The 27,256-nt window shown below is 34.4% G+C and overlaps 3 protein-coding genes across 3 annotated transcripts; all 3 read right to left on the bottom strand.

Moving 5' to 3' along the window:
* Nucleotides 1-1,780: 1,780 nt before the first annotated feature.
* On the bottom strand, nt 1,781-5,529 carry LOAG_00352 (hypothetical protein). Its single transcript, XM_003135892.2, has 10 exons — nt 5,238-5,529; nt 4,696-4,814; nt 4,334-4,400; nt 4,078-4,164; nt 3,667-3,820; nt 3,195-3,437; nt 2,807-2,952; nt 2,438-2,606; nt 2,119-2,199; nt 1,781-1,994 (listed from the first exon to the last, which is right to left on the bottom strand). The coding sequence occupies exons 1-10, from the start codon at nt 5,513-5,515 to the stop codon at nt 1,887-1,889; spliced, it is 1,452 nt and encodes a 483-aa protein (XP_003135940.1). The 5' UTR covers nt 5,516-5,529; the 3' UTR covers nt 1,781-1,886.
* A 916-nt stretch (nt 5,530-6,445) lies between these two features.
* LOAG_18009 (hypothetical protein) lies at nt 6,446-19,232 on the bottom strand (the record flags this gene model as incomplete). The annotated part of the gene is made up of 33 exons (XM_020450679.1): nt 6,446-6,532; nt 6,822-7,013; nt 7,401-7,595; nt 7,844-8,051; nt 8,140-8,187; nt 8,813-8,995; nt 9,344-9,549; nt 9,778-9,901; nt 10,234-10,343; nt 10,467-10,653; nt 10,767-10,841; nt 10,923-11,065; nt 11,225-11,320; nt 11,595-11,798; nt 11,984-12,065; nt 12,170-12,276; nt 12,389-12,568; nt 12,864-13,004; nt 13,093-13,204; nt 13,312-13,435; nt 13,534-13,621; nt 13,892-13,984; nt 14,129-14,258; nt 14,331-14,431; nt 14,531-14,605; nt 14,829-15,029; nt 15,208-15,363; nt 15,474-15,595; nt 15,669-15,724; nt 16,171-16,335; nt 18,432-18,542; nt 18,699-18,793; nt 19,035-19,232. The coding sequence occupies 33 exons, from the start codon at nt 19,230-19,232 to the stop codon at nt 6,446-6,448; spliced, it is 4,395 nt and encodes a 1,464-aa protein (XP_020305619.1).
* Nucleotides 19,233-20,748: 1,516 nt separating this feature from the next.
* LOAG_18008 (CBR-DPF-3 protein) lies at nt 20,749-26,956 on the bottom strand (the record flags this gene model as incomplete). The annotated part of the gene is made up of 15 exons (XM_020450678.1): nt 26,836-26,956; nt 26,361-26,556; nt 25,123-25,263; nt 24,719-24,837; nt 24,319-24,595; nt 24,056-24,147; nt 23,723-23,864; nt 23,441-23,555; nt 23,205-23,346; nt 22,565-22,764; nt 22,172-22,364; nt 21,789-21,900; nt 21,411-21,703; nt 21,176-21,287; nt 20,749-20,892 (listed from the first exon to the last, which is right to left on the bottom strand). Exons 1-15 carry the CDS (start codon nt 26,922-26,924, stop codon nt 20,749-20,751), a joined length of 2,367 nt encoding a protein of 788 aa, XP_020305618.1. The 5' UTR covers nt 26,925-26,956.
* Nucleotides 26,957-27,256: the final 300 nt, after the last annotated feature.

Genomic DNA, 27,256 nt, shown 5'->3' with positions numbered 1-27,256 from the left:
AATGACAAGCCCTACTGTCGAATTGTAGAGGGGCTTTACGATTGTGTCCTGAAATGACGACAAACAGTGAGAATCTTTCCAAATCTTTTGACCTCCTTTCCTTCATTTCACTTTATTTCATTCTCTTTTTCTCTTCCTCTTATATAATTTGCTTTCTAACTGTACCCCTTCTCTCCCTAAAACTTTCATTCTCTGATAGCTTTATCCCTTATCCCCTATTTACAGAGCTATAGAATTAATTGTTCACGACACAACAATCAGTGGCCAACTCTCAGAGACACTTACGAAAATGAAATCCGGTTACTGTTCAATCTGGAAGCATATCTAGAGCTCCTCAGTAAAGGATACTCATCATGACTCGAACCAGGCAATGTTTACATACTATTAAACTTACTTTGTCCTTTTAGACATGCCTAGGCCTAGGATATCTATAAACTTGTTGGTTAGATCGTTGAAATGGGACAAAGTAAACGAAGTGAAAGTTCATGCACATTACATACCGCAGGGAAACAGTAAATAGGCAGTTGATTTTGAGTTAAATGAAAACAAGTCTGCAGTGACAAACTATCGTCGCATGTCAACGCATATTTACCCGTAGATGACGAGTAAATTTATTCCTAGTAAGCATTATTGCCAAGTAGCCTTCTAAAGGCATCATCGCACGAATAATGTCAAACAGCGCCGTAGCAACAACGCACTGAAATCATAATAGAGAATCTAAGATTTCTGAGAGAAATGGAGATGAACCATTTTACTTTAACTCATCCTGTCCGCATAATAATCATTTCATGACTTGAGCTGGCTTCATATACCACGATCGTATTCAGAACTATTCAAGGGAATGCCATTTAAACAGCGAAGTGGAAGATGAATGTAGAACTTTGGAAACATTCTTTTGTGAGAGAAAATTCACTATCAGCTAATACTCCCCGTCAAAATCTTAGCTTTCACATCTATTTAAATATAACATATCATTTTGCTAATTACCGGCAGATTACTATTTAACAGGTTTGTAGACAGACAACTGTACTATGCCATATTTACTCCTCTCACTACTATTCACTCAGAATGTTTGAAGCCGACCAAACAGGATACTTGTTACTGGCATGTTTGGAAGAAATATGTCATGTTGTCTTTAAACATAATCCTTACGAGGGAAATGACATGATAAAGTTGGAGATGAGAAAAATCAATTTGAAATGAACTGCAAAGTACTCAACAACTAACCAACTTATAGACATTCTTACTAGTTTGCTGTTCTTTGGGAAAGCAAAACGTTTTCAGCCCACAACTCTCTTGCATATGATGTCTCCGAGATCATATTTCCATGAAACGGAAATTCTAAATCTCATTTAAATTAGATTTCGACCTTTGCTGAAGACAGGAATATATACGATGATACAATTCCAGAATCCCCCAAAATCTGCTCTCTTCCTCCGTTTAAATATAAATTAATCTATCCATCTTAGTATTTGTTCTTGCACTTAACGATTACTATCTGTACAACTGTTAAAAGTGAGAGATGTTGCACAGCACTCGTAAATTTTACAAGATATGTTGTTGAATGCTCAAAATAAACAATCGTTTAAAAGAAATTTTAGAATGTTTATTATAAAACTAAGCACTTTTCCAAATCAGAATACTTGAATAATATGGAGTAATTCTTCTTCATCAATATCATACAGAATGAGTGGAAAGTAATACAGCTCAAGTTCATACATGTACATATTTTTATTTTACAAGTCTTTGTTGATTCCAAAAAATTTTAATGACAAAATAGATCAGCCTCAACATCTTGTGTTATTCAATACTATATTATCTTCCTCTTTTCTGCATTCCGTCTCACATTAAAGAGAGTGTTCCACTGTAAAAAGAAGTACTTCTGCTTATCGTGATACTGGCTTGAGTTGAATCTTCTTTGTTTCCTGGTCATACACAGCACACAAACCTAATGATCTCAACAAACCATCTCGTTCGATAATTGCCGACGGTACCTATAATGGAACAAACTACTGGAAATTGGAAAATTTTGGTATACAATAACGTATAACCAAAAGTTTAAATCCCGACAAAGATATATACATGTAGAAGTAAAAAACTTCAAACCATAAAGTTAACCTCTGGAAGTTGAGCAAGTCGTAACTGATTTGGTGGATAACCTAAAACTAAATGTCGCAGGCCAGCAATTGCATAAAGTCTCTGAAAAAAAAAAAAACATTATTCAAAATTTTTATGCTCACATTTTCGAAATTTCATTCGTTCCGGTTTGCTGCGGGTAGAGGGGAATATTCCATTCACTTTGTTGGAAAGTAAACCAAGTACTGTAAAATATGAAGTAACGCATACTAGTTCACATCACTTTGCACTAAACAAAGTAGATATCCAGAACAGTCCCTAAAAAATCCAGAAAGAAAAAGAAATTCCAATCATCACATACCCCAATCGGATTATGGTCATCGCGTATATACATGCAACTTAATAATAATGAAATACTGTCATTTGCTCCAAGGTATTCACGGTTTAAGTCATTTTCGTAACATAGAATACCCAGTAACTCTAGGCACGACAATTTCATGGTTTCAATCAGCTTCACATCATCAAACATGCTAAATTATAATATCTTTTGTAATTTTAAAGACACTTTCATAAAGAAAAAAAGAAGCACAACAATCTATACATGCAATGTATGAGATTGTTACTGTGAGATCATAGTACAATGGAACTGTAATAAAAAGTAATTTCGTACTAGTGCGCTTAATGCTCAACCAAACGATCATTGGATGGGTCAAGAATAAAAAAGGATAACCTTAAAGCTATAGCGAAATTATAAACGCAGCTTATATTAGCTGCATTCCTTGGTAGCAGTTTAATCCTAGGTCGATCGCTGAATTTCTTTTGGGATTTCGAAATGCATGCTTCACTTTGGTATTTGCAGTAATCGTAGTGCAGTACCTGAAACATTTGAAATAGACGAAATTGCTAAGTAGCTCATTTAATAAATACGGTACTTTTCTTTTTCCCTATAGTTCCCAATAAAAGAAAATTGGCACTATGACCAACAGCAAAGTTCAGATCCGAACCATTCATGTTTGATTCAAATCTATACATTTAATTTGTCAAAGTAACTAAATAAAATTAGTAATTGAATAAAATTAAAACCACATACAAGATCAATTTAGAGACGGAAGACAAACCCCCTCCATTATGTGAAGAATCAATTTCGCAGCTGTTATATCTGCTTTAAATATTGAGTGATATTGTTCCAGGGAAACTAATTCCAAAATCATTTCCAATAAAACATGGATGCGGAAGATACTGTTAAAGTTGTTCATCCCTTTGTATTCTTCTTCCATTTTATTACCTTTTTCAAATGTGCCGAATTCCCTTAGTGCCTTTTCTAAGAAGGTTAATATATATCTTACATTCCCGGCAGCAAGCTAAAAATAAATATGAAAAGTATGCTCAACAGATTGATAAGATCTGAGAATATGGCCACATTATTAAAACCGGATGTAAATGAGAACACGTCTAATTATTCTGTTTTTGTTAAAAAGCTCTCGAAATTGTCTTGCAAAAGTGTCAAATTTTGTAAGCAAATACACAAGATACTCAAGATTATTACATAAGCTTATTACTAATATAGAAGTAACAAGAGCAAAAACTAACTTTAATATTACAACCTTTTTTACCAAATTCCATCACAGTGTCGACAATGTCAATAAATGTATCAATAGAAAATGGTTCAATGATTTCCCCACAAACATTAAGAAAGTCATCATTAACTTCCAAATATTTAGCAAATATCGCCAATAACCAGGATCTGCATTAATGACTCTTCAAAAATTATAAACGAAAAAACGTAATGGAAGAACTTTTTTCCAGAACTTGTTTTCTAGGTATTCCAAAAGCTATTAGTTTTAAAAAAAAATAATAGCTCTTTTTATAGCTATTAAACTTTATGCGAAACATTCTGATGACATAATAAAACCTAATAAAAAATAATTATAATAAACTTTCATAATAACTATAACAAACTTCCACCAAATATCAAGGCACTGGTCAAATCATGTGAACAACCTTTTATCATAAGCTTTTGTCAGGGCCTCACAATTTTGAGATTCACTACTACTCCTTGTCATCATATCCACTTCGTTGCTCCCTAATCTGAAGCCATAATTATATACAGAAAAAAAAGAAGAAAATTATATGTAGAAAACAATAATGTGTAGAAATTACACGAAATTTAGATAATGAATCTCAAAATTAAAATCCCACGCCTTGTTTTGAAGTTCTTGAAAGTTTTCAAATCAGAAAAACTAATCAGCATACATACTTTTTTATGTCACGGCAAACTTGATTCCATAAGATGCTGCATTCAAATGCAATCTTATAGTACATCTCTGCAAACAGATGTTATTAAGTCAGCAGCAGGCTCAATATTCTTGGAAATTAACTAAAATCTAACTATATATAGCACACATTTTGCGAGAAGCTTGGTTAAGGAACGATGAAAGAGATAACCGATCTCACCAGAAAGCAAGCATTTGTAATCCATGAATTCTCAGACTCTTGATCTAACGAAGCTAATGAAACGAAATCATAACTGTTAAAACAGATGGTTCCTGATTTCAAAGTGATTAACATTTTAAACACGGGATGGCCTAAGCACTTAGAGTAACTATCATATATTATTACCTCCATTTTCAGGTTTTGAAAAATTAATCACGGCAGCAAATGCTTCGTTTTGTAACCATTCCAATTTCAGTAACGCTCTGAGACAACTCTCTGTATAATCATCAGCACATGAACGAAGACTGAAGTAAAACATATTAAGATTGTCCATTGAAAAACAAATTCTTTGAAAAATCAATTTCTTACTGGGTGAACTTGATTAAGGATGTATCTACGACTTTAGCAACCCAAAACGACCTTCACCATTTGAATAACTGATGATCAAACAGAACAAATATGGCTCGAACCATGAACTTTTATTCAGAAAAAACTAGATGCAATCTATTGGTGAAATTGCAACAATCACAAAACAACAAACAATTCAGCTACTCACTCTTATTACAACAGAGATATCCATTTTACAATAACGATGGAATATGCACGACTTTACTTGTATTTATCTAAAATTTGCAGCATGATTCGATGTCAAACTTCAAACCAACCACACCATCTTCCCGATTAAACAGTGTAAATTACTACCCCGAACATCAATAAGATATGCTTACTTTTCCGAACCATTCGCCGCATTTACGAGGCACTGCATCAGTAACTTGCGCTTCTTCTTTTCCTTAGCACTTATTTCGAAATCTGCATCACATTTATAGTTCTTTAATACAGCTTCAAGTATTGACCGCATAAACGAACGCAGTTGTTCCACTTCAAAATGATCCATATATGAACCGAAAGTACTCAATACAGTACACCGACGAAATGATTCAAACCATTCAATATCCAGATTCTTCGCCCTTTTATCAGTGATATCCAAAAATTTATCCTCATGCATGGAACAATCTGCAAAATATAACTTCGATCCTACCAATAATAAATTTATTATCAATTGCCTGCCTTAAATGTAGGGCTTACAAAAATCACTTTCCTCAAACTCATTTCCACTATCCGTTCCAGACATTCACATACAAATCGCAAATGCAAGTGCAGAAGAAAACACTTTCAACTAACAAAACCCTAACAGTAATCCAGAAAATTCTTTATTTGTCGAGCTCGCAAGAAATATAATTTATAAGAATTTAATATAGCCTTTTACAACTCATTTTTTTTTCAATTAAGAATGTGATCTGCACAATACGCGGTATGATTTTAAGTTTTTTAAATTCTAACAACAAAACGAATTTCAAATTCCAATAAAACATATGGTCAAATTCGTTGCTTTTGCTCGTAATCTTGTTTGAATATGAAGCAGTTACCATCACTGTTTCTGGCAAATGAATTAATCTTCCTTATAACCTATATGTTGTACACAAAAACATATATGGTCATTCAAAGGAGAAAAAATAAAAGATTATATTGGCATAGATCTGTTATTGCTTGGATTATAATAATACTGTACGACAGCTAAGCATAATAAGAGATTCATTTTTTAATATATCATAATCCAAAATTAAAGATGAAGAGAAATAATGACAAAATTGAGTACTCTGGATATAGTGCAATAGCAATTTCACGACGCAAAATAATTTGTTGGTCCACTAACAAAATAAAATGATAAAAAAACAATCAAATACAACATCAAATAATTTGAGTCCAGTACACGAGAAAAAGGAAAGAATTAAACGCATAACACAGTAAACAAATTAGTTAAAAACATACGTGGAGACTAATGTTTTTTATGCATCATTCTTTTTTCACCTGACAATTATCAGCGTTTCAATTTTCAATACTCGAAGTGTTGTTACAAAATTACTGCTACGACGTTTTAACAACTGTTGAAATATTCTATTGCATTAGACCAAAACTTCTTTGGAAATCGCGCCGGTTCCGGAAACTGCTTATCCTGCACTGCCTGAAATTTAACTGCGTTATCTACACTCACAGATTTTGGAAAATTTCTAGGTCTTGTCAATGAATTTAAATTATATGCGTTATCCCAAGACCAGCAACCAACTCTATCCTTATATCCACAACGGATGTGCTTGTACAATTATCTGTCGGATTCACTGAAAATATAGTGTCAACCTATTGCTTTGAATTCTAAAATAATTAAAAATAATTTATTCTAAAATAATTCAACGAATTCGTTCACAAGTGAAGAACTATAGTTGAAATACAGTTATTTGAAACCGAGAACTAACTTCGAGATATATCGCAAAAGTTTTTGTGCTGAGCGATGGCCTGACTAAATCGATCGCCATGGGATTTTGATAGCATATAGCGATCAAAGTTGGCATCAATATTGCCATTAGTTCACGATTTGAGAAATATCCCACTGGTAGCGAAGCAAGCTGTATCAACAATGAACGTTGCCAACCAAGTACACAAAACATCTATAAAACATAGATGGGAATTAACAAATTTTGGATCAAATTAATCACTATTACTTTAGCAGGCATTCTTGCAAATATATAGGCTTACTGTCTGGCACAACTATGGCTAGACGTAATGCATCAGATTATTGATTTCATTAACATCGAATAAAGAAGATATTTTCCATAGTTAATTCTACGGTAAATGCAAAGAATCTTATCAAAATGGTTTTGGTTGAAATGTATCCAATAATTCAGTGCAAAAACGAAAGATGCTCTCCAGTAAACTCACGACTATGAATAATCTTTGTGACATATATTATAGGATGCAAGATGCTTTATTAGTTTGAACTGCATTCAAATTTCCAAGTCCGCTTGTTTGAATCCAATAGTTTGAGAGAAACTAACTTTAGCGCGTTCACTAGCAGTGGCAAAATATCCAATCACTTCGATGAGAAAATGAAGAAAATTTCTAGTACGCTTTTCCGTAGCTTTCGATTTTAACGAATCCACGTTTGAAGAAACAATTTTCTCAGTTTGAGTCACCATTGTCATAGTGATGTGGATCAATCGTAAACAAAGTTCACTATCCTCAAGACATTTCTACAAAAAAGAAAAAAAGAAAGAAAATTTCACGGAAAAAGGGAAAAAAGGAAAGAATTCCTGCATACTTTCGCCCTTTGCATTACGAATTGCGATTTACAAAATTTGGAAAATCTTGTGGAAGCATTTAATAAAGCAGTTAGCAGAGGGTTTTTACACCTGCAACAGAAGAAACCCAATCTAAGGAATAACAAAGTTATTACATTATAAAGAAACTCGTGTAAAATATTTCAGCAAAAAATACGTACGACTGCCTCATACGGTTCCCTTTTTAAAAGCAAAAACCAGAGCTGAAAAAGCGATGTTGTCAATAGCTGAGTAACACCAATTTCTTCACGATGATTTGCTATCGATAAAACGGATATTGTGGCTACTGCAGCAGATGAACTGCAGTCTGACGATATCATTGAATAAATTCGAACTGCGAGTTGCTGAATTGCTGCAGGAGCTGCAGTACTGCAAAAGAAAACAGCAGAAAATCTTGGTAGAATTCCGGTTTATACCTAGCTCACTACCAACTTCAAGGTATTTCCAATAAATTTACCTTATGATTGACGATTTTTCAGATAATATTCCTTCTGCTTCGTTTCCTCTAAAATATAATAAGTGATAAGGTTTAATAAGAATAAGTAGGTGAACTGACCACAGCTTAAAAGGACAACTTATGATGAACTTATGAACGGTGCAATAGTTGGGAATATCATTCGTTACTGTAAACACAAACTATCCATCTCTAGCCCATCAAAACAACTGAAAAAGATACCGTCTGCATCGCTAGCAGAATTGCAAACATTTGCAAAATTATAACTCTTTAAAACATTAAAGATAAAAGAACATATTAGTCTTTGGTTACTGATTTTGTTGTCTCAGGAAAAAAGGGAAAAATGAAAACATTTTTAACCCCTATTTTTAGGATATTATCGACTCTGTTACAGCAAATTAAGTTCATTTTTTCTTTTCTTTTTCATCAGCAGTTGTGGGTCGTGTTTTCAACACATAGCATCACATAATCATGCAATCTCACTGAATAAGTGTACATAATGAGTGTACAGATTTCTAAATGCAATACAGATAAGGTAGAATATTAAGGCAAATATTTTCATATTTAAAAAAATTTATTCGCCGTTAGATAAATTCAAAAAGTACGAAATACTAAAATATTTCTTGAAAAAGAGGTAAAACAATAAATTTATCTGAAGAAACGTCAGCAAACAAACCCTTTTCTACATGCAAAGAGGTAGAGTATCCCACCAGCTTCCAAAATCATGTCAATATAAACCATGAGAGGTATTGCAATCGCGTTAGAATCAAGTTGAACTGACCAAGGTAGTGCATCGATCGTGCCTGTGTGTTTGATGAGGAGCGAAAGAGTATCACTATAGCCATTCGAATGAATTAAGCTGCAAAATTAAAACAACGGTAATTAAAACAACAGCAAAATCATAGCAATTAAAGCAATAGTTGACATTGTTCTGTACTATGCTAGTGAAACATATGTGTAAATCTATATTTGATCAGTGCTAAGATTCTGATACAGAAATGTCGTGAGAGAATTACTTTATAATGCATTTATGTATTAGAGTAACTCCATGTTATTCAAATGCAATAACATTGAAACCTAGGTATACTTGAACAAGAAAAAGGTTTTCAGCTATGCAACATTGTTGAAATTTCCCTATAAAATGAAATGTAAGCAAACTACATGATTAGAAAAATCAAAAAAGATAAAAGGCATATGAAAATGAAACCTCAGCAGCAGTTTTACGTATATGTCGTCATCTGTAATGCCAAATACGATTGCACTACTTGAAATTTCTCCTTTGACTTTTGGATACAAATTGCCCAAAATACATAAAAATGTCGAACACAACATAACACATTCAATTAGAAGCCGATGAGATCCATCGTTGGATGGTATTTGAGAGGATTCTTTTAGAAACTGCCAAACCATCATCTGCAAAAAAAAAAAAATTAAGTGAATTATTGAATATATGAAAGCTTATAATCAATTCATTCTCTCAAAAACACTGTTAATGACTCTGGCATCGAGTTTGAAATTTTCAAGCGTACTTCGTTGAGGATCGAATAGCACCAATATTATGGTTGAATACAAATTTCTAATGCAAATAAAGCATAATTGTAACCACCAACACGAGTAATAAAAAATTTTTAAACAACCTACTTTAGACTTGATGCAATATGCATCTAACAGTGCAAAGATCCGATTGGAGAAAAAGAACTTTGAAGCAATAAATCTGTCGATAGTGATAAGTTCTCCAAGGATAGACAACGCTTTACAGTAGGTTCTGTAAGTTGAAAACAACAAAAACAATGATGACACGAATCTAGAAGATCTTCAACCTATCGAACGCAGCGGTACGGTAAAACTACCCTAAATCGACTAAAATCGCTCAAAAAATCGATCGAAAAGAGAAATGACGAGTTGTGGCAATGCATCCTTTCACTATGTTTTCAAAGAAAATTACCCCGGAAAAAGTAATGATGTTAAAAAACAGGCCGGTAGAAGATAGAGAAAACATCCGTTTATTCATTCCAATAAAGACAAGCGTAGTCAATGCATTACGCACTTCATCTAACGACAAGAAAACTTTATGTTAGAATGATCCTAAACTGTAACCTGGAAGGTATAACTGTGTCGCCATTAGTCGCACAAGATATCAGTGCCGTCAAAACATCTATAAAACCATTCTGCACTACTGCTTTCAAAAGCATTTCACGTTTTTGCGACTGAAATTAAGGGAACCAGAATATGAAAGAGTTAAAAAGAAATTGAAATTTTGGAGAGACCAAACATAAAAAGGTTGGTTAAACTATTTCTGATACATTTCTAATCTAAAAAAGTTAAGAAACCGTGTCGGATGTTCGCAGTGCACGCAGAATTTCGGACAACGACCTTTCAAGGATATGCAAATCGGTGCTTGGATAAACTTTACTCTGAAATGACTCCTTCGCCAATCCACTGCAGCGATCTTTAATTGCACTATCCCCCAAGACTGTTTTTAACACTTTTGCGATATCCCGAAGAGGACGATCAATACTACAACAATTAATATTTTAAGTTTTACCAGAAATATATATGACTTGGGTAGTTGTAATTTAACCTATTAATTGAGAAACTGCAATAAACACTATATCTAACTAGCAGAATACCTTGTTTTTCCAGATGGAGTTCGATAAGATTCAGCTAAACTGCTTTGTTCAATTATGTTTTCGTATTCTTTAGCTCTGCAAATTACGTGTAAAAGTCTGATTTAAAGTTTAATCTGATAGAAAAAAACTTTCAGCTAATTATAACTTATTTCTTACCTTGCCTGGATCTTCTGTCGAAGACGAGTTCGACGTTTCTTGGCACTCGTACTTTGTTTCGAAAGTTCACTTTCGCCTCCTATAGATAACTGCCTGGTTACCTCAACACCAATATCTTCAGCATTCTGATCGATCTGTGTTTTCTGAAAAATGGCTGAATAATTAAAGCTCAGTCAATTTCAAATTCAAAAGTTCCAACTTCGAAAATTTAGCAAGTCAGCAAGTCAGAGTTACATTTATATGGACAAAAATCCCCTACATATCCGACAGCGTTTATGAAAAAGTTTAAGAAATTTGCCTACCAAACAATCGTAAGTTAGTTCCTTGATGTCAATATTTGCCTTGGACAGATGCGAAACGCTAAGGAAATGTGACATAACGAAAAAGTCACTGTCCAGCTAAAATATTGAGCATGGGCACAAGTCCAGCTTACTAAATACAGTGTAAATTTAAATCATAAACAAAGTGCCTCGATATGGCATTACCTCAGCCCAATTCCAAAAAAGAACCGAAAAGGTATTTCTATTTGGGAACTTGTGAACAACGAGACAAAAGAGCACCCTTTATTTTAAATAGTGGAGTGACACAGCTACACACATGCCTTATATATGTCTCTATTCAAAATTTCGGAAACAACAAAGCATTCGCGAAAAAAATGGAGAAAGAACTAACTAGAGTATCGCAAAGTTTGCATTTCTTAGAGCTCCCACCACCAATTACACCTTCGAGTATTGAAACATAGGGAATTTCCGAAGGTATCTGGCTAAAATCGGCCAAAGAAACCACTGACTCCATCGGTCTAGGACTGCTCAATTCAACAGCACGATGTTTTACTTGTGTTAAAGTATTCTCATAACGACGACGTGTTTCTTCTTGCTAAAATTTTTTTTTTTGAAAGACTTTCCAAATTTCTTTTGCTGTCCATTTTGCCTAATTTGCACTATACCGAGATATATAATTAAGTCAAAAGGGAGAAGATGAATATTAATGTAAAACATATGAAAAGAGTCCGATTTGTGCATGGAGGCACCTTAATTATATTAAAATATAAAAGTACTAACCTTTTTCTGGATCTTCTTCATCAACTTCGCACTTTCAACAGCCTCCGTTGCCCTCTTTTCCGCAACTCGCTCATTCAGCTGCCTAAAACATAATCGAAGTTGGTGTTGTCATGAATTGATTAAAAAAATGTAGGTAAAACTCCAATCTAGACAACACCAAAAACATTTTTATGTAGGAAATGTTACTTATTTTTTTCTCGAACAACTTCACTTCTTTCCCTCTCCTGTTCGTTACGTTGTGCTTCCAGCAACTTGTGCTTCTCAAATTTCTCGCGCATTTTTTGTTTTCGTTGCTGAAATGGTCAAAATTATGTATGCGATCGATAATTTCCTATTTTCATATTCAATCTTTTTGTCGACTAACAAACAAGCAGATTTTAACAAACAATGAAATAAAACCATTACATTTGCTGCAATTTTTCGACGCTGTTCAGCTGCAGCTTCTTTAGCAGCCTTTTCCTCATTTTTTCTAGCTCGTTCGCTCGCAATCGTCTGTACTCTCTGCTCCCATTCCTGACTACGAACAATAGCATCATGCCGCATATTATGTGCTCCTATTGTGTTTATGAACTGCACTTCCATAACCTAAAAAACACATTTCGTTAACAGTTTTTTTCATATCCTAAAATTATTCAAAGTCCTGCTGAAAATTTAGAGAATGAACATGATAGAATCCAAATAATTTAAGAAAAGTTGAGATTTCGTAAAAGCCTCAAATTTTTCCAATATCTTCCCTATAACCTTAGCTCATGGTAAGATTTTCCCCACTATAATAATCTTAAAGATAAAAGCAATTACAATCTTTTAAAAAATAAATGACATTGAATTACAGAAACTGTAAAAATTATACAAAATTCTAAACTTTAAAACATTATCCAACCTTGACGTCATCGTCCCGTGCCTTTTTCACTTTTTCTTCAATGTTTTTTTGACGATTTTCTTCAGCCTTCGCCATTCGCATCTGTAAGTGTTCAAGCTTTCGTTCAGTCAGTTCAGCCCGCTTTCGCCGTACTTCTTCCACCTACAACAATGATGGAAAGAATTATAAATCTGACTTCACTTTTGACTTTGTCATAACCTACAGCAGCTTGATCAAAATATGCATCGACCTTATTGGACAGTTCTTTCAATCGCTGAGCTTTCTGTTTCTGCAACATTTGACGCAATTCTTCAGCTCTTCTTTGTCGTTCCTTGTGTCGCTCTGTCGCATTTTCAGTGTTTCTTTAAATAAAATTATAAGAATTTAAGAGACAAAACTGAAAACTAAAAGGAATTGCAAAGAATGCATATTTTAGAAGTGAATGATTTGAACAGAAATACTGATTTACCTTTTCCTGCTCGGTGAAGATAACTTTTCATGCCTTTCAGCAAACTCCCCCGGCTTACGATAACGAATAATTTCTCTTTCCACAATTTCACTCCAACTTACCGATGCATATTCCTCCATTTCCTCTGCAAATTGAACTGAGTAAACAATGATCGCATAAAAAATCTAATAAACAAAAAGTAAGAACAGAAGAAGCGAGAATCCAAAGCAAACGAAAACAGACGTTTCCAGTTGTTGACGACATCTTGCCATGTTGCTGGGGCTTTTTTGTTACTGCATGATTTTGCCTCAACAGTTTCCTCACATTCATCCTAAAAATGTTTCTTACACACAACGGAATTCCGCTTCTAGCTCAACTATTTTTGAGAGACATATAAGTAAGTCACGGTAAAGTAGCTTTGCTTTATTCATAATTTCAAAGCAATCCGCCAACTCTCACAGGAGGAAAAAATTAAGTAAAGTGGGTTCCTCTACATCACAACTACCATGTAGCAAGATCTAAACTAAATACGAATGAATTCAAAATAAGACACAAACAATTAGGGAAATTAGGAACAATTAGGGAAAATTTAACAACTTACTTCTTCAGTTACCTCAGTTTCCAACTGTTCCAGTGCCGCAGCTTCAGCAGCCACTTGTCGTTCCAGCTCTTCGTCAATAGAAATACTTTCTTCCTGTAATAATAACTTTTAGTTCATTGAATTCAACCGGGACAATTTACAAAATGAAACAAACTATCTTGTATAAAAATCCAAAAGATATAAAATCTGAGAGTTACTAACAGTTCTGGATATTCTGCACACAATTCAACAGTATACCTCTTCAATTTCTTTTTTTAAACTTTCTTCTTCTTGCACCAATGATTCCTCTTCTTCTGTCATTGCTCTCCATGCATCATCCATATCTATACCATCAGGCAGCACCAATTCGGATAATGGTGGTTCAGATCTTAAATAAAATCTTTGTTTCGACAAAACAAACTTTTCATTGTAATATGAAGCTTTAGCTTTTTTCAAATACCTGCTGTGAGTAAAATAATTCGAGTTGGAGTAGATAGCAATCGATTCCTCTAGATCAGCAGGGATATTCTCACGATCTTCGTCGTTTTCCGATGGTAATTCCTACAAAGTAGGCCAACAAGCAATAAATTTATCTGATAATGAAGGACTGATTATGAATGTCATTAGTAAAACAACAAGGAAAAATAAAGTATCACCTACCTCTATGCGCTCAAAACTTGCCCTTTTACTTCGCTCCTTCACTATTCCAGCAGTCCCATCTTTTTTCAGTACTTTCTGCAATGATGACTTTAAAAAGAGAAAATAACAAAGAGAATTATCCACAATAATAGTTTTATAATGCGAAAAAAAAAAAAAAACTACCAAACAAAGGGTAAAATTACTAAGTTGTTTTTTTAAAAATTATTGAACATACGATATCTCATTAGCCCCCTATTTCAAATCGACGCCATAGTGACCTCAGGATTAATGGTAACTGGAAGTAAAAGATCACAAATACCCTCCGATTTTTAAACGCTGCAGCACTGCGTGAAACAGCATCTGGATCAGCAAAATTAATCGCCGAAAGAGCAGGGACGGAACCAGCTTTGCGGGCGTTCTGCAAATCTTGACGACGCCTTCGTTCCATCTTCTCTGCCAAATCTAATTGATGTTTCTTCCACAATAACTGCCGACAGTAAGCAACTTTTGCCATGGACGCCTATGATAATATATTCCTTATTACCAAGCTATTTTATTTCATTAGAAAGCAATAACCATGACAACATTAATAATAAACTGAGGATAAACATTCACGTATATTGTATATATTAAAAAAAAAATTTTCATATTACTTAATGGAATTCTGGTGGGGAATTCAGTAAAAGTTCATAACTTACTTTTGTTTGTGGTAAATCCATTGCACATCTAGGATACATTAAACCTCGCCCACCAGATTCCGAAAGAGTTGGTGTACGAGCTGACAGATTCGGAGGTCGAAGGACACCAGTTGACAAGCGCTCATAAACATTCATAAAAGTCCTTTTCGGAGACGCCTGCGCGTTATGCAGAAAAATATCAACAATTGAGCTACATTTTTTATCAACTGAAAATGACAGATTTTCAAATCAAACTTCAATTCGGATTTCAAATTTAAAATAAGTACCGTCATTGCAATATTACGCTCCCCTTCTTTATTGTTAGTCAAGATAGAGTCGGCCTCAACACTCTTCCGCCGCCTGTGTCGCGTTGTTACTAAATGCCATCCATCATCACTCTGACCTTCCTCTACAAAAAAAAAAAAAAAAATTGTTCTTATCGGTCCTCTATTTCCAGGAACCCATTTAAAAATAAGCATCACTGTAAATGAATACTATTATGTTATCAATAATGCATATTCCCTGTAGATTTTCGAACCTGCAAAATTTTTCAAAAACCAAATTGTTCAGTATGAATTAATAAAGACATGCTCAAAGGGAAGCATGTACCGCAATCACACTATTGAAATCAAATTTCTTCGTGAAATAATTAATATTAAGAGGAAGGTTTAAAAAATGAGTTTAGGAAATAATAATGCAACACCTATAAAGATGTTAGGCCATTCAGGCACATAGTGTAGAGAGCGCCATGTAGACTCAATGCAAATACGTATGAATGCATTATCATTTTGTGTATTGTGAACTAAATTCATTATGACAGCAAGTCATTTCATTTTGTTTAATTAGGTTGCTTTTGGTTTCGGAATTTCACATAGCATAATCAGAAAATAAAACAATAAAAGAGTGTTTTTAACTTACTGCATTAGCTAAAAGTGTAAAGTAACGATTAAGTTAAAGAAAATAAAAACAAGAAAAGGATAAAACTTGCTCAGTTCCATCCCTTTCTTATAATTTTCTTTATCTGATAACGCTTCGTTGTGCTGTAGTGTTGCTGCGGTTGAAGAGAATAAAGCTGGTGCAGATTGTGGTAATTTGGCATTCATTTTTTTTTCCGCACTCTGGACAACCTCATGCACAACGATTGGTGATCTACAACCAGAATCATTTTATAACATAAATATAAGAAATGTTACTTCATTAAAAATTAAAATATATGCACAAAATAACTTGTTGAGTTTCGAGTATCAAGTGATATAAATTTTTAATAAAAAGAAAAATACGAGATGTTGAAAAATCTGTATTTGCAACAGAGCACTGCCTATGACAGTACTTGATCAAATGATGCTTCGCCAGCAACGTAATAAATCTACGGTGCTTACCCCAAACGGTTTCAGTAAAGCCAAAACACTGCAAAATTAAGATATCACATGTGGTCGTGAAACGGTATCATGATAAGAAGAACGCTTAAAATGTCAGTAGAAAAAAAGTCAGACATATCAGTTGGAAAAACAGTCGGATATAGATAGTTGACAAACAATGAAGAAATTCTGAAATTTCAAAGAATTTCTAATACGTAGCAAAATATCCAGAAGATGAATGAAAACGGAAAAATAATAATAATGTCTTGCAAAGAAAGAGAAAAACCAGAGTATAACTAAACCAAAATGTAAGTTACAAAGGAGTTATCAGAGCTGAGGTATTGGTTAGAACTAATATATTTGTAAAAGTAATCACACTGATCCTTGCTGCAAGACTCACAAAAACTTTTATGATTTCTACAGCATAAATATTTCATGCAAAAGTAGTGGGTCATTTCTCAGCAAAGTAATCTCAATGAATTAGCAAGATATCAAGGACATATCGCCATTGTAAAAATAAGCCTAGATTCAGGGTAAACCTATTGCTTTTTCATTTAAAACTTCCTTATAAATATCCTAGCCTCATTTCAAATATCAGAACCAACCGTCAAATCGCGGTATATCTAGTTCGAAATTCTGCATGAACTGTGTTATACTCCGTCACAAATAAATCATCAGTTGACCTATTTTGAAATACTTGGTACATGACAATGCTGTTGTTCAAGATAACAGTAGAACTACAAGAATCAAAAAAATCGATAAGCAGGCGAGCTTTTAAAATAAAACAAATCTGTTCTTTCAAGCCGCAAAAAAGAAAACTGCTAAAAAAGAAAAAACGAATAGATCTTATTCGAAGCATGGCAATTATTGCTGCACAAAAGACTGCTTGCTAACAAGGACTCCTAATTCAACAATTCGCTAAATGTATTTCAAGAAAACTCGTCTAAAAATTAGCTCTCCTACTATGTGTCGAAGACGACAGACTTGCAATGAAATGTTTCCCAACACCATAGCAAAGGCAAAATCGATGTTATTAAACACAACATCAAACTCTTATTCAAAAATTAATTATCCGGGTTAAAAGTATAGAAGGACTTCAACATTAACACCTTGTAAACACTGTAGGTAAGCCTACCAAAAAGCTGTTCAATTTCCAATCTCAGAAGTACAAATTTCAATTCACCAGTTACACATGTAGCAGAACACACACTGCTCCCACTTCATTCTTCAATCAAATCCCTAGTGGGTTATTCAAATAACTCGAGCAGCAGGTTGTTTAGTGAATCTCAATGTTTCTTTAGAAGACAAGTGCAAATTCATCAGTTTGCATCCAAAGCTAAACTATGGTCTTATGTTCGAAAGATATTACAGAGAGCTTCAGTAACAAAAAGCGTTCACAAACGTGATAATACATATTCGAAAGAAGATCACAAATGGAAAACCAAAAGGAAAAAATAGATATAACAGATAGCGAGCAGATGTAGAAACTGATAGAGGAAATAACATTTCATTTTGGTACAAAAGCAACTTTTAAATTTTTCGATCGATTTTGATTATTTTTTATACAAAATATTTTCATGAGACTTCAGATCCCTGCATGACTTACTTTTCCATTCTTAAATCTTATGGCACACTGCCGCTACCTTAAGTAACTGAATCATTCGTTATTGGGACAATTCCGGCCTAATATACAAGCATGAAAGAGCGAATATTCTATATCCGGCTTGCGCTGGAACATATAAATTTCTTAAGTCCGAAATAAATCCCTTTTTTTTCTTTTTTTTGCGACTGCAAATCCGAAGAAAACCCTGTGACTATAACCTTTTCTAATATAGGAGAGTATATACCAAACTTTTTTAACAAAGAAAAAAGAAATTGAAGACTAACAGTTTAAGCATATTGATGAGAGTGTCAGCATTCTTTTTGTTTGGTCCTTCAACGATTGTCTTTCCAGATGGTGATATTGCTTTCCTAATTTCCCAAGCGACTGCATGTCGCCTATAAGATAAATAAAGAAATTAAAGGAGAGAATAGTCACAAATTCATGATCTCATATTTATACACGACTATTATGTTTGTGCAAACCACACCTGTTGGTAGATTATTCTTAAACTACTGGATATACTAAAAATATAAGTTGGAAAAAGTGTGTACCTGCTGCTCTTTTCATCCCAACCAACTTCCAGTTGAATTGTTTTAATGAGTGATTCAAAATCGCGAACGGAATTCGAAAGATACATTAGCGCTTCCTGAACAGAAGAAAAATGAAAAATCGATAGTTTGAGATTTTTATTCGAGCTGTTCTAAAATAATCCAGATTCTTATCTTCTCCGACTGCAGGGAAGTATGCAGAGTGAAGCAGATCTTCTAATCTTAAGTGAACGAATCGACTGTGATCATAAATTCGGTGAGTTTATCACTTATTGTTTCTAACACAGTCGCAGTTAACATCCATATATTAATAAATTTAATTAACAGGAAATCAGAAACTTTGCATCCATTAACGGTTTGCTCTTTGTGACAGATTTCATAGATGCAATCAATGGTTCGGTTAAGTGTTTCAATATAATATGTCCATTGCTTGGCTTTTTCCCTATTGCCACCAACTTTCTTTTCTGGCATTGATGAAGGTTCGTAAATTGCGTTGGAGATCTGTTCAGGCACTAAATATGAGTTGTTTGCAGACATCTCATTACTTCAGTTCGACTCACCAAATTTGACCTGAAAACTTAATGTATTCAGCACCAATCATGCATAAGCCATAACGTGCAGTTCGATAATTCCAATCGAATTAGAGGAAGAGCTGGCAGATTATGTTTCATGTCGCCATCTCCCGAACAATTATAACTTCCAGAGTTTAATCTCCGAAATTGGATGCCTTAATGCCTGCCCGTTAGCGTTGTTTTCTAAACCAGGCATACAGCCCTATATTTTGTTATGTCATCCATTCACAAGGTTCTCGTCTTTCTTCATGCATAGATTAGTGAAGAACGGGAAGTGATGAAGTTAATAAACCGACATAATTCGACTATTTGAGAAAAGAAAATTCGGTGAGAGTGATATGAGAGTGCAGTTCGATGAAGATAGCTAACAGTGGCCGAATTAACCTCACCAAACTGCTCTCACAGGATATCCCCACCCATCTCAGCTTTCTATAAAGATTATGAAGTTCAAGAATGTTACAAGGAAGAGCACATTATTCTACTCAACCTCGCTCCTTTGATGTACTTTGGTTGAATATCAGGGAATGTTTTTTTTAATTAGACTTATGTCTTTTTTGCCTTCTCAGTACCTACATATATAATTATCCATCACATCACCACCACTAACAACAGTATAACCAAATCCTACCTAGTAATGTTTCACTCTACCCCTCTTCATCAACTAACGTGAAACGTGAAACGCAACTCGGCCCAACCATAACCAGTGATCCAGCAACCCAGTGCTGTTGAGCCACATTCTGTAGTTTTAATAAAGGTCAACGTCTAGGAGTTATACAAGAACATCAGAAGGGGATAAATGTGATAGCACTCCTGTACTTGTTAGTTGACAACCCTTAGATACATCTTCACGTACTCAACACTGCTGGACTTTCTTTTTTCCCATTACAAATACATTGCCAAGAAGTTCTATAACATCCATCTCCTGTATATTTCCATAGCGCAAATACCGAATGACATCCTCTTCACTTTAGTCGGCTTCAATCCAATCACTTCTAGCAATTTAACATTTATAAAAGGAGAGATACAACACAAATTGAATACACAAATTGCCCTTGCAATTTGTAAGGTCCTAACATAACCGTACTTTGCTATTATTTACAAATCTAGTCTTTGGTTGATCAATCTCTAAAAACAAATAGTGATAAACCTATAAAAATAGTGCTCAATTCTCGGCTTTGGAAATATTAGTCAATAATTACATAAAGAAATAAGTTAATAAGATGAATAACTTAAATAAAAGCAGCTGCTCTTGAGACTGTGAAAAAAAACATGTTTACCAAAACTTTAAAGAAATATAAATGGACATGCAATGCAGATAGCATTTTTAACGATAACATTTTCACAAACTGCTCGAGTAAAAGAATAATTCATAATTTTAAAATTACAATTTGAGAGACTCCGCTGAAATCAGAAGATCCATTTAACCTAAGAAATCCAGAAATATACCAATAGTTGCAAAAAAAGAACCAGTTACAATCTCATTACAGTGGCTTTTCTAAACTTTTCATAACATCTGAATGTAAATGGTCAACGGCGAGAGCACGACATAAAAAAGATAACATAGAAGCATCATGAAATTCGCCTGCTTCGACAGATCGTACACCGTGACGTTCCGATGGGAAAATCTGTGATGAAGTTATAATAGAAAAACAAGGAAAACGACTTTTCAGTAGAAAAAGCTTCATGGTATAAAATTAACGAACTCTAGTTTCTAATTCCCTAAAAATGTTCGTGCTCTAATCATTGATTGCATAAGGCTTATAAAAACAGTTCTATTCTGCTTCACCTTTTCTTTGAAATGAAAAAATTACTTGACAAAGTAATCCTAACTTGTCTACTTTTACAATACCTTTTGCAGTCTCACACTGCAATCAATGATCTCTCATTAAAATCCATTTAAAAAGATACCTGCAAGCGATGTGGTTTGCCAGCTGCAATTAAGGCTTCAATGAGACGTTCAGTATGAGAAAAGTGTACATTTTCATCGATCAAACCATGAACAATTAACAAACGATCAACTCTGAAAAGGATAGAAATTTCCATTCAGAATGGTGATTAAACCGTGAACAGAGTCGGCGAACGAACATTATCTGCAATTATAACGCTTACCTTAATATGGTGCAAACAAATTGGAAACACTTACTCATTCGGTAACTGGTTAACATAACTTAGAACTGAAGAATCCTTATAAATAGGATCAGATGGCAAGCCCAAATAACGTTCTGTATAGGCTGTATCATAAAGCCTCCAACATGTAACTGCACCACCGGCGATTGCTGCCCTATACACATTTGGACTTTTAGCGAGGCAAAGTAACGCCAGATAACCGCCGTATGACCAACCCATTACTGCTACTCGAGTGAGATCTAGTAAACCATTAGTTCGTTTCGCTACTTCTCGAAGACCTTCTACTTGATCTTCAATTTCCACGGTTCCCTGAATAAAAGAAATCTTGGAATTTTCGCAATATCCAGGATAAAGCTTGAATTCTACGAATCCGCATTATTCCTTTTTCACTCACTAGTTTATTTTTTAGGGCAGCCTCAAATGAGATGCCACGGTTTGAAGAACCTCGTCCATCAACCATAAGCACTGCATAACCAAGACTAGCAAATTTTCGGAAACCAACCCATCTAAAAAGTAACAAGTGTTCTAAATGAATTAAAAAGCAATTTAAAAGCAAAATTGGGAGAATATCACTCCATCAGATGACAAGCTACAGATCTGTTCAACCTTGTTTTGAAACAAACCATCAGCATATTGTTTCAAAAATATGAAGTGTTCCAGAGAAGTTTTAAGCTCAAAAATCTTATAAAGCATGTTTTCATTTTTACTTTCTCAAGGATTTCATACTTTTATTATGAGCTGGAACTTAAAATGAGTAGAAAAAGGAACGGAACTGACGTGGACCAGGCATTACGAACCAGTTGCACTCCAGGCCCACCGTAAACAAGCTGAATAACCGGATATTGAAGTCCTCTAATTGCTCCAAATGGTTTCAGTAACAATGCGTAGTGTTTTCGTTTAGAATTTTTTGATTGATATTCAATTAATTCAGGGTATTCCTTGGCTGCAGCTTTTGGTGTACATATGTTTTCTAAAATGCTTTTTCTAGCAAAAATTCTTCGAACTGAAGAAAGAATTTAAATCCTAAAAACTAAGAAAATATCTTGACTTTTACAAGTCATTATATACTTAGACAAACGAATACTATTCTGATAATCACAGTGCCTTAAAATAAATTATCAAAAAAAGAAGCTTGAGCGACATTCTTTCAGCATAAAAGGGAAAACAAACCAATCCTTTGGCTTAATTCGTTAGTAAGACTTGGCTGGGGCAAATAAATGAGATGCTGTAATGTTGCTGCTGGTAATCGATCACCATTCAAGTGGTGCAATCGATAGAATACACATCGTGGTGGCATTTTCAGTGAACTTTCCCAGCAAACAAATCCAATTTCCGGATTCAGCTGTAGCTCACATTCCATCCGTTCATATCTTGAGGAAATTTTAAATGGAATTTCTCAATTTAAAATGTAATTTCATCATGTATGTCTTCAGACATGAAAACGATTTGAACTTAGGTAATTTCATCAAACTATTTAACGAATGATATAGGAAATAACGATTTAACTCCTACATATAAACAGAAAAAGATTTAGAAATAAATGCTTTCACACAGAATTGTGAGAGTAAGAAGAGGTATGCCTGTATGAAAGACCAGCACCACTTAAAATCTTCGAATCTGTCGATGAGTCGCTATAATATACTACGCATCTGCAATTGTAATATAATAAAGCCTTACTTCAAGAACATCGAAGCACTGCAAAAATACCCTTTAATGCAAACGAGATGCAAGGTTTTCAATTTACACGTTGCTGTGACGATATATAAATACTAATTACTTATCACTTATGCAAGTTCCATTCGAAACATACAAATTAGCATCAGACGGATGATGTTTGTTGGCGACAAAATAAACATGCTTTCTCTTTTCATCAACAAATAAACCTGGTTCTTTTAAAACCGACCAATCTCCAGCAGTTATTGGTCGTGATGAGCATGTGGCTGTTAAATGAGCTGGAAAATGCATGAAAACAATAGAAAAAACAAACCATATAGTCGATGAATCTTTGTTAATGAAGTACCTCTTAAGTTATAAAAAGAATCTTACCTTCATCAAGTCTAGCAGTGTAGTGAAATAAATGAGTATGGTCATCACGATCACTTGCATGAATAAACTGCAAAATTCCTCCAACTGGAGTTAAAAACCGAGTCAAATTATCCACCTGAAGTAATGTCATTGAAATCAATTGAACAGTGAAATAATCGGAAAAAATATAAGCAATCACTTTCCTTCAAATGAGTGACAAAGATAACAATATTGTGTTCAGAGGTATTATACCAAATTTGCAATAAGTCTAAGTATAACAACAGTTTCGAAAATTTCACTTACATTGAACCAAATTTCTGATTGTTCTTGTAGCAGAGTTACTACTTGCGCACTATTTTGACTGTCCCGTGATCCAAATAAATCCAGTGGTATCAAAACCAATGCATATCGATCTTGCAGTCGATTGAGCAGCAAAGCCCAAATCCTTAAAATGAACAATAACAAAGTCAAAATGACTACTGAAAAGATAACACACAATCTGTTGAAATAACATCTATTGCAAGAAAAAGAACATCGAATTCGAATTTCGAAATGATTCAAATATCTATAGTCTGTGTTCTGTGTTCAGACACAGAAGAAATTATGAATGAGATGCGATGAGAACCAAAAACATACGCGCTTCCATCAGGTAACCAACCAACTCGTGACAAGTACTCATACCAAGGGTAAACAGTTCTAAGTTCTACAGTCAGTTTTTCATCAGTAATCTAAAAAAGAAGATAGGGCCACCGTGCAATAGAATATAAAATGCTTTAAACGATATGTTAAATAGTTGTTAGAAAGTTGCATTAGTTTCGTAAAGAAGGTTATTAAATCGTAAAGTAAGAAAAAGTAACTAGTCTCACTAAAAAACGCAAGTGAATAAATCAATAAATTACTTTGTTTTCGCTGATGACAATTAAACGCAAGGTAGAAATAGCGTTAGCAGTCCCAGCAATGGGATATTTCATTGGTTGTGTAGGCGAGCATCCTGGTACAGTAAACTGCAAACCAGTAACGGCTGTTTCGTCCACTTGTTCATATAGAAGCATTTTTTGTGGGCCAGGAGACCACCACATTCCCGTAAATCGATCCAACTCCTCCTGAGCAATAAACGAAGAACATCCATTTATGATATTATCACCAGTTGACGATGAGTAAATCACTTTGCCTTTCCTTAAAAATTTGAGTACACCAACATGTATCAAAGTTACAAAATTAAAAGGCGCTGCATTCTAAACCTTTCATAAATCTACAAAGTTTTGAGTAGAACGGATGAAAAGAAGCTTTTATTCTTACCAGTCGATATGCACATTGCGATTTGCGACAAATGCTACTAGAGTGCTATCCACCGGACATAGTTGCGCATGCAAAGGACAGCCCTTTATACCATTCCCTATTATGCTCTTTTCCTCCTTCTGAAACCTGAACGGCATGAAGTAGATGAAATAACTAAGGAAAGTGAATGGTAGTCAGGTAAGAGTTAAGAAGCACCTACTTCAAAATTAATGAAATTTAATATGACTACTCTGTATTTTACATGTGGTTTCGAAGGGCAATAATAGTGGAAATTGAGGTTTCATTCAAACCCATTTGATGCATTGGTCGAATGCTGTTAGGAATCTGCATAAAAGAACAAGAAAGGAAAGACTCTAGGTGTAAATACAGCATCCCAAATATCTGGATAACCATAAGTATGATACCTGAATACGATACAAATTGGTAGAATCGGAATATAACAGTGTGGATGAAGTAGGATCAAATTCATATGACGATATGCCAGATGAAACAGTTGTCCTTTGTCTCTCACATAATGCCGCCAATTCAGCAGGTGGTGGTCCACCCTAAACTCACTAATAAAATGATTACGCTAAACAACTAAATCAGAAATGCTAGTTGATACATTATATTATTCCCAGAAGCCAACTTTCGAGGATTTTCAAGTCTTTAGATACCAAAGCAATATCTAATATAGTCTCAATAATTTCTCGTTACCATATTTTATAAGAAATTGCGAAAGTTCAAAACCATTACATTTCCCTTATAATATTTTGAAATGGTGTTATTTTGCCAAAACTGTATCACACCTCTACCAAAAGAGAAAGACACAACACTCAAGCACTGCATATTAATATATCACTTCTACATCTCAAAAAACACACTGTTTTCCAATTGAAATTCTACGGAAGACTATTACGAATGTGAAACATAAAAGCTGTGGCAAGGCAGACCAGAAAATATAAGTTCCCTAAAACATCCTATTCTGTTGAAGTTTGTGTTCTCATGCACAAAAATTGTTTGAATGGCAAATATTGTAAAAAACAATGAGCACAAAAGCCTATCATTCTGAAAAATTGTAAATCGCTAGAACCGTCAATATTCAAAGTAAATTGCCGACAAGCAGAAACTATAAAATGCTACAACTTTCTGATAATGAACTTATCCATATGCTTAAAAACCAATTGTTGCAAACGCACAAATGGCAGGTACACTGAAGTTTCTTTGCATACGAGCCAGCCCTCAAATCCTTGTACCTTAAAAAGCATACACTTTTCTCCCTAACCTTACCTTGATATCAAATTTCCTACCATTCTTTAAGCTATTAATATGAGGGATGGAAAAAAGATACTAACGTGAATTTAATTTGAACTAAACACAAAGAGTCTGTTAACTTTAATAAAGGTGGCCTATCTGAATCCAAAATGCGTCATCTAAAAACACTAAAATGAAAGTAAAAAAGAAAAAAAACCTACAGTCACCGTTACGTGAAGAAATTTTTGTACATACAGCTATAAAGCATATAAAGTATAAAGATGCTGATCGCTAAGAGGTCTGTATGTTACCCGATTTGAAAAAAGTGAAAGTATAGGGCAGGGACCTACATCTGCAAAGCATTCCTATCATTTCTAACAGATGAAATAATTTGGAAATGAACGCGAACCTTACTAGGTTTAGTGTCTAAATATGGAGATAAAGTTAATTTGGCCACTGAGCTAACCAACGGTGAACGGGTTAATGGAGCAGTGTAGATGGTTTCTTGAGGAAACTGTCCTGAGCCACCCAGCGCAAGCACTCGTTCCGTACCCGAACGATCAAGATACAGTAAAAAATGATGCAGCGTCATATTCATTCGTTTCCTGCAAAAAATCCCAAAGACCTATGCTTCATTCCTTATTGGTTTGTAAATTTTGGTTTAAATTGTAAAACAATAACTTCTCCAGAATCTTTCTTTAATATTTCTTTAGAACCACGAATCAAAATTCAACAATTTCAAAGGACAAACATTTAAAATAAGCTATTTCTACTTTGAAATTGAAAACCTAGAAAATTGTATGAAAAATCGCACTACACAGCTACCCTTTTCCTACTGTTAACGAACTCTTAATTGATAACGACAAACAAATGATAAATCTAACTTCGAAATGTTCCGCCATAGCCGAGCGTGCGAAAGTAATTCACTCCAACTTTTTTCTTCCACGAGGTACTGTTCATCGTGAGGTGGCATTATGCACTAGTCTGCTAATATATATCCTGAAAGCAATATCCACACAAGGATAAAACTCGCAGACGGAATGTGACAAATACTTCAAAGAACCACTCCAACGTACTACGCAAATAACCGATAATGGCCTATTTGTAATTAGGAAACAGCCTGGAAATAAATGGTCGAGAGAAATTTAGCAATGACCTCTCCGGATATCTCAAAACGACTGCATGAACCTCTCACTAGTACTCCGATAATTCAGAATCTCAATGAGGCACAAGTAGTCTCCCAAGAAGTGCGGCCCACTTTGTTAAAACTGAATTTTTTGGAGTTCGGTTATCAACAGGAAGGTA

This window comes from Loa loa (assembly GCF_000183805.2).
Source record: "Loa loa unplaced genomic scaffold supercont3.172, whole genome shotgun sequence".
NCBI classification, from domain to species: Eukaryota; Metazoa; Nematoda; class Chromadorea; order Rhabditida; family Onchocercidae; genus Loa; species Loa loa.
The sequence above is the reverse complement of the archived record's forward strand: the minus strand, read 5'-3'. Positions and strand labels throughout refer to the sequence as shown.

What these genes read in the sequence shown, in the direction of transcription:
- LOAG_00352 (XM_003135892.2), bottom strand. Translation starts at nt 5,515, where the DNA reads ATGCATGAGGATAAATTTTTGGATATCACTGATAAAAGGGCGAAGAAT. An exon ending in TTCAAAACCTGAAAATGGAG is followed by an intron (nt 4,401 to 4,695) that starts GTAATAATATAT and finishes ATCTGTTTGCAG; the next exon opens with AGATGTACTATAAGATTGCA. An exon ending in ATGACCATAATCCGATTGGG is followed by an intron (nt 2,200 to 2,437) that starts GTATGTGATGAT and finishes TTTTTTTTTCAG; the next exon opens with AGACTTTATGCAATTGCTGG.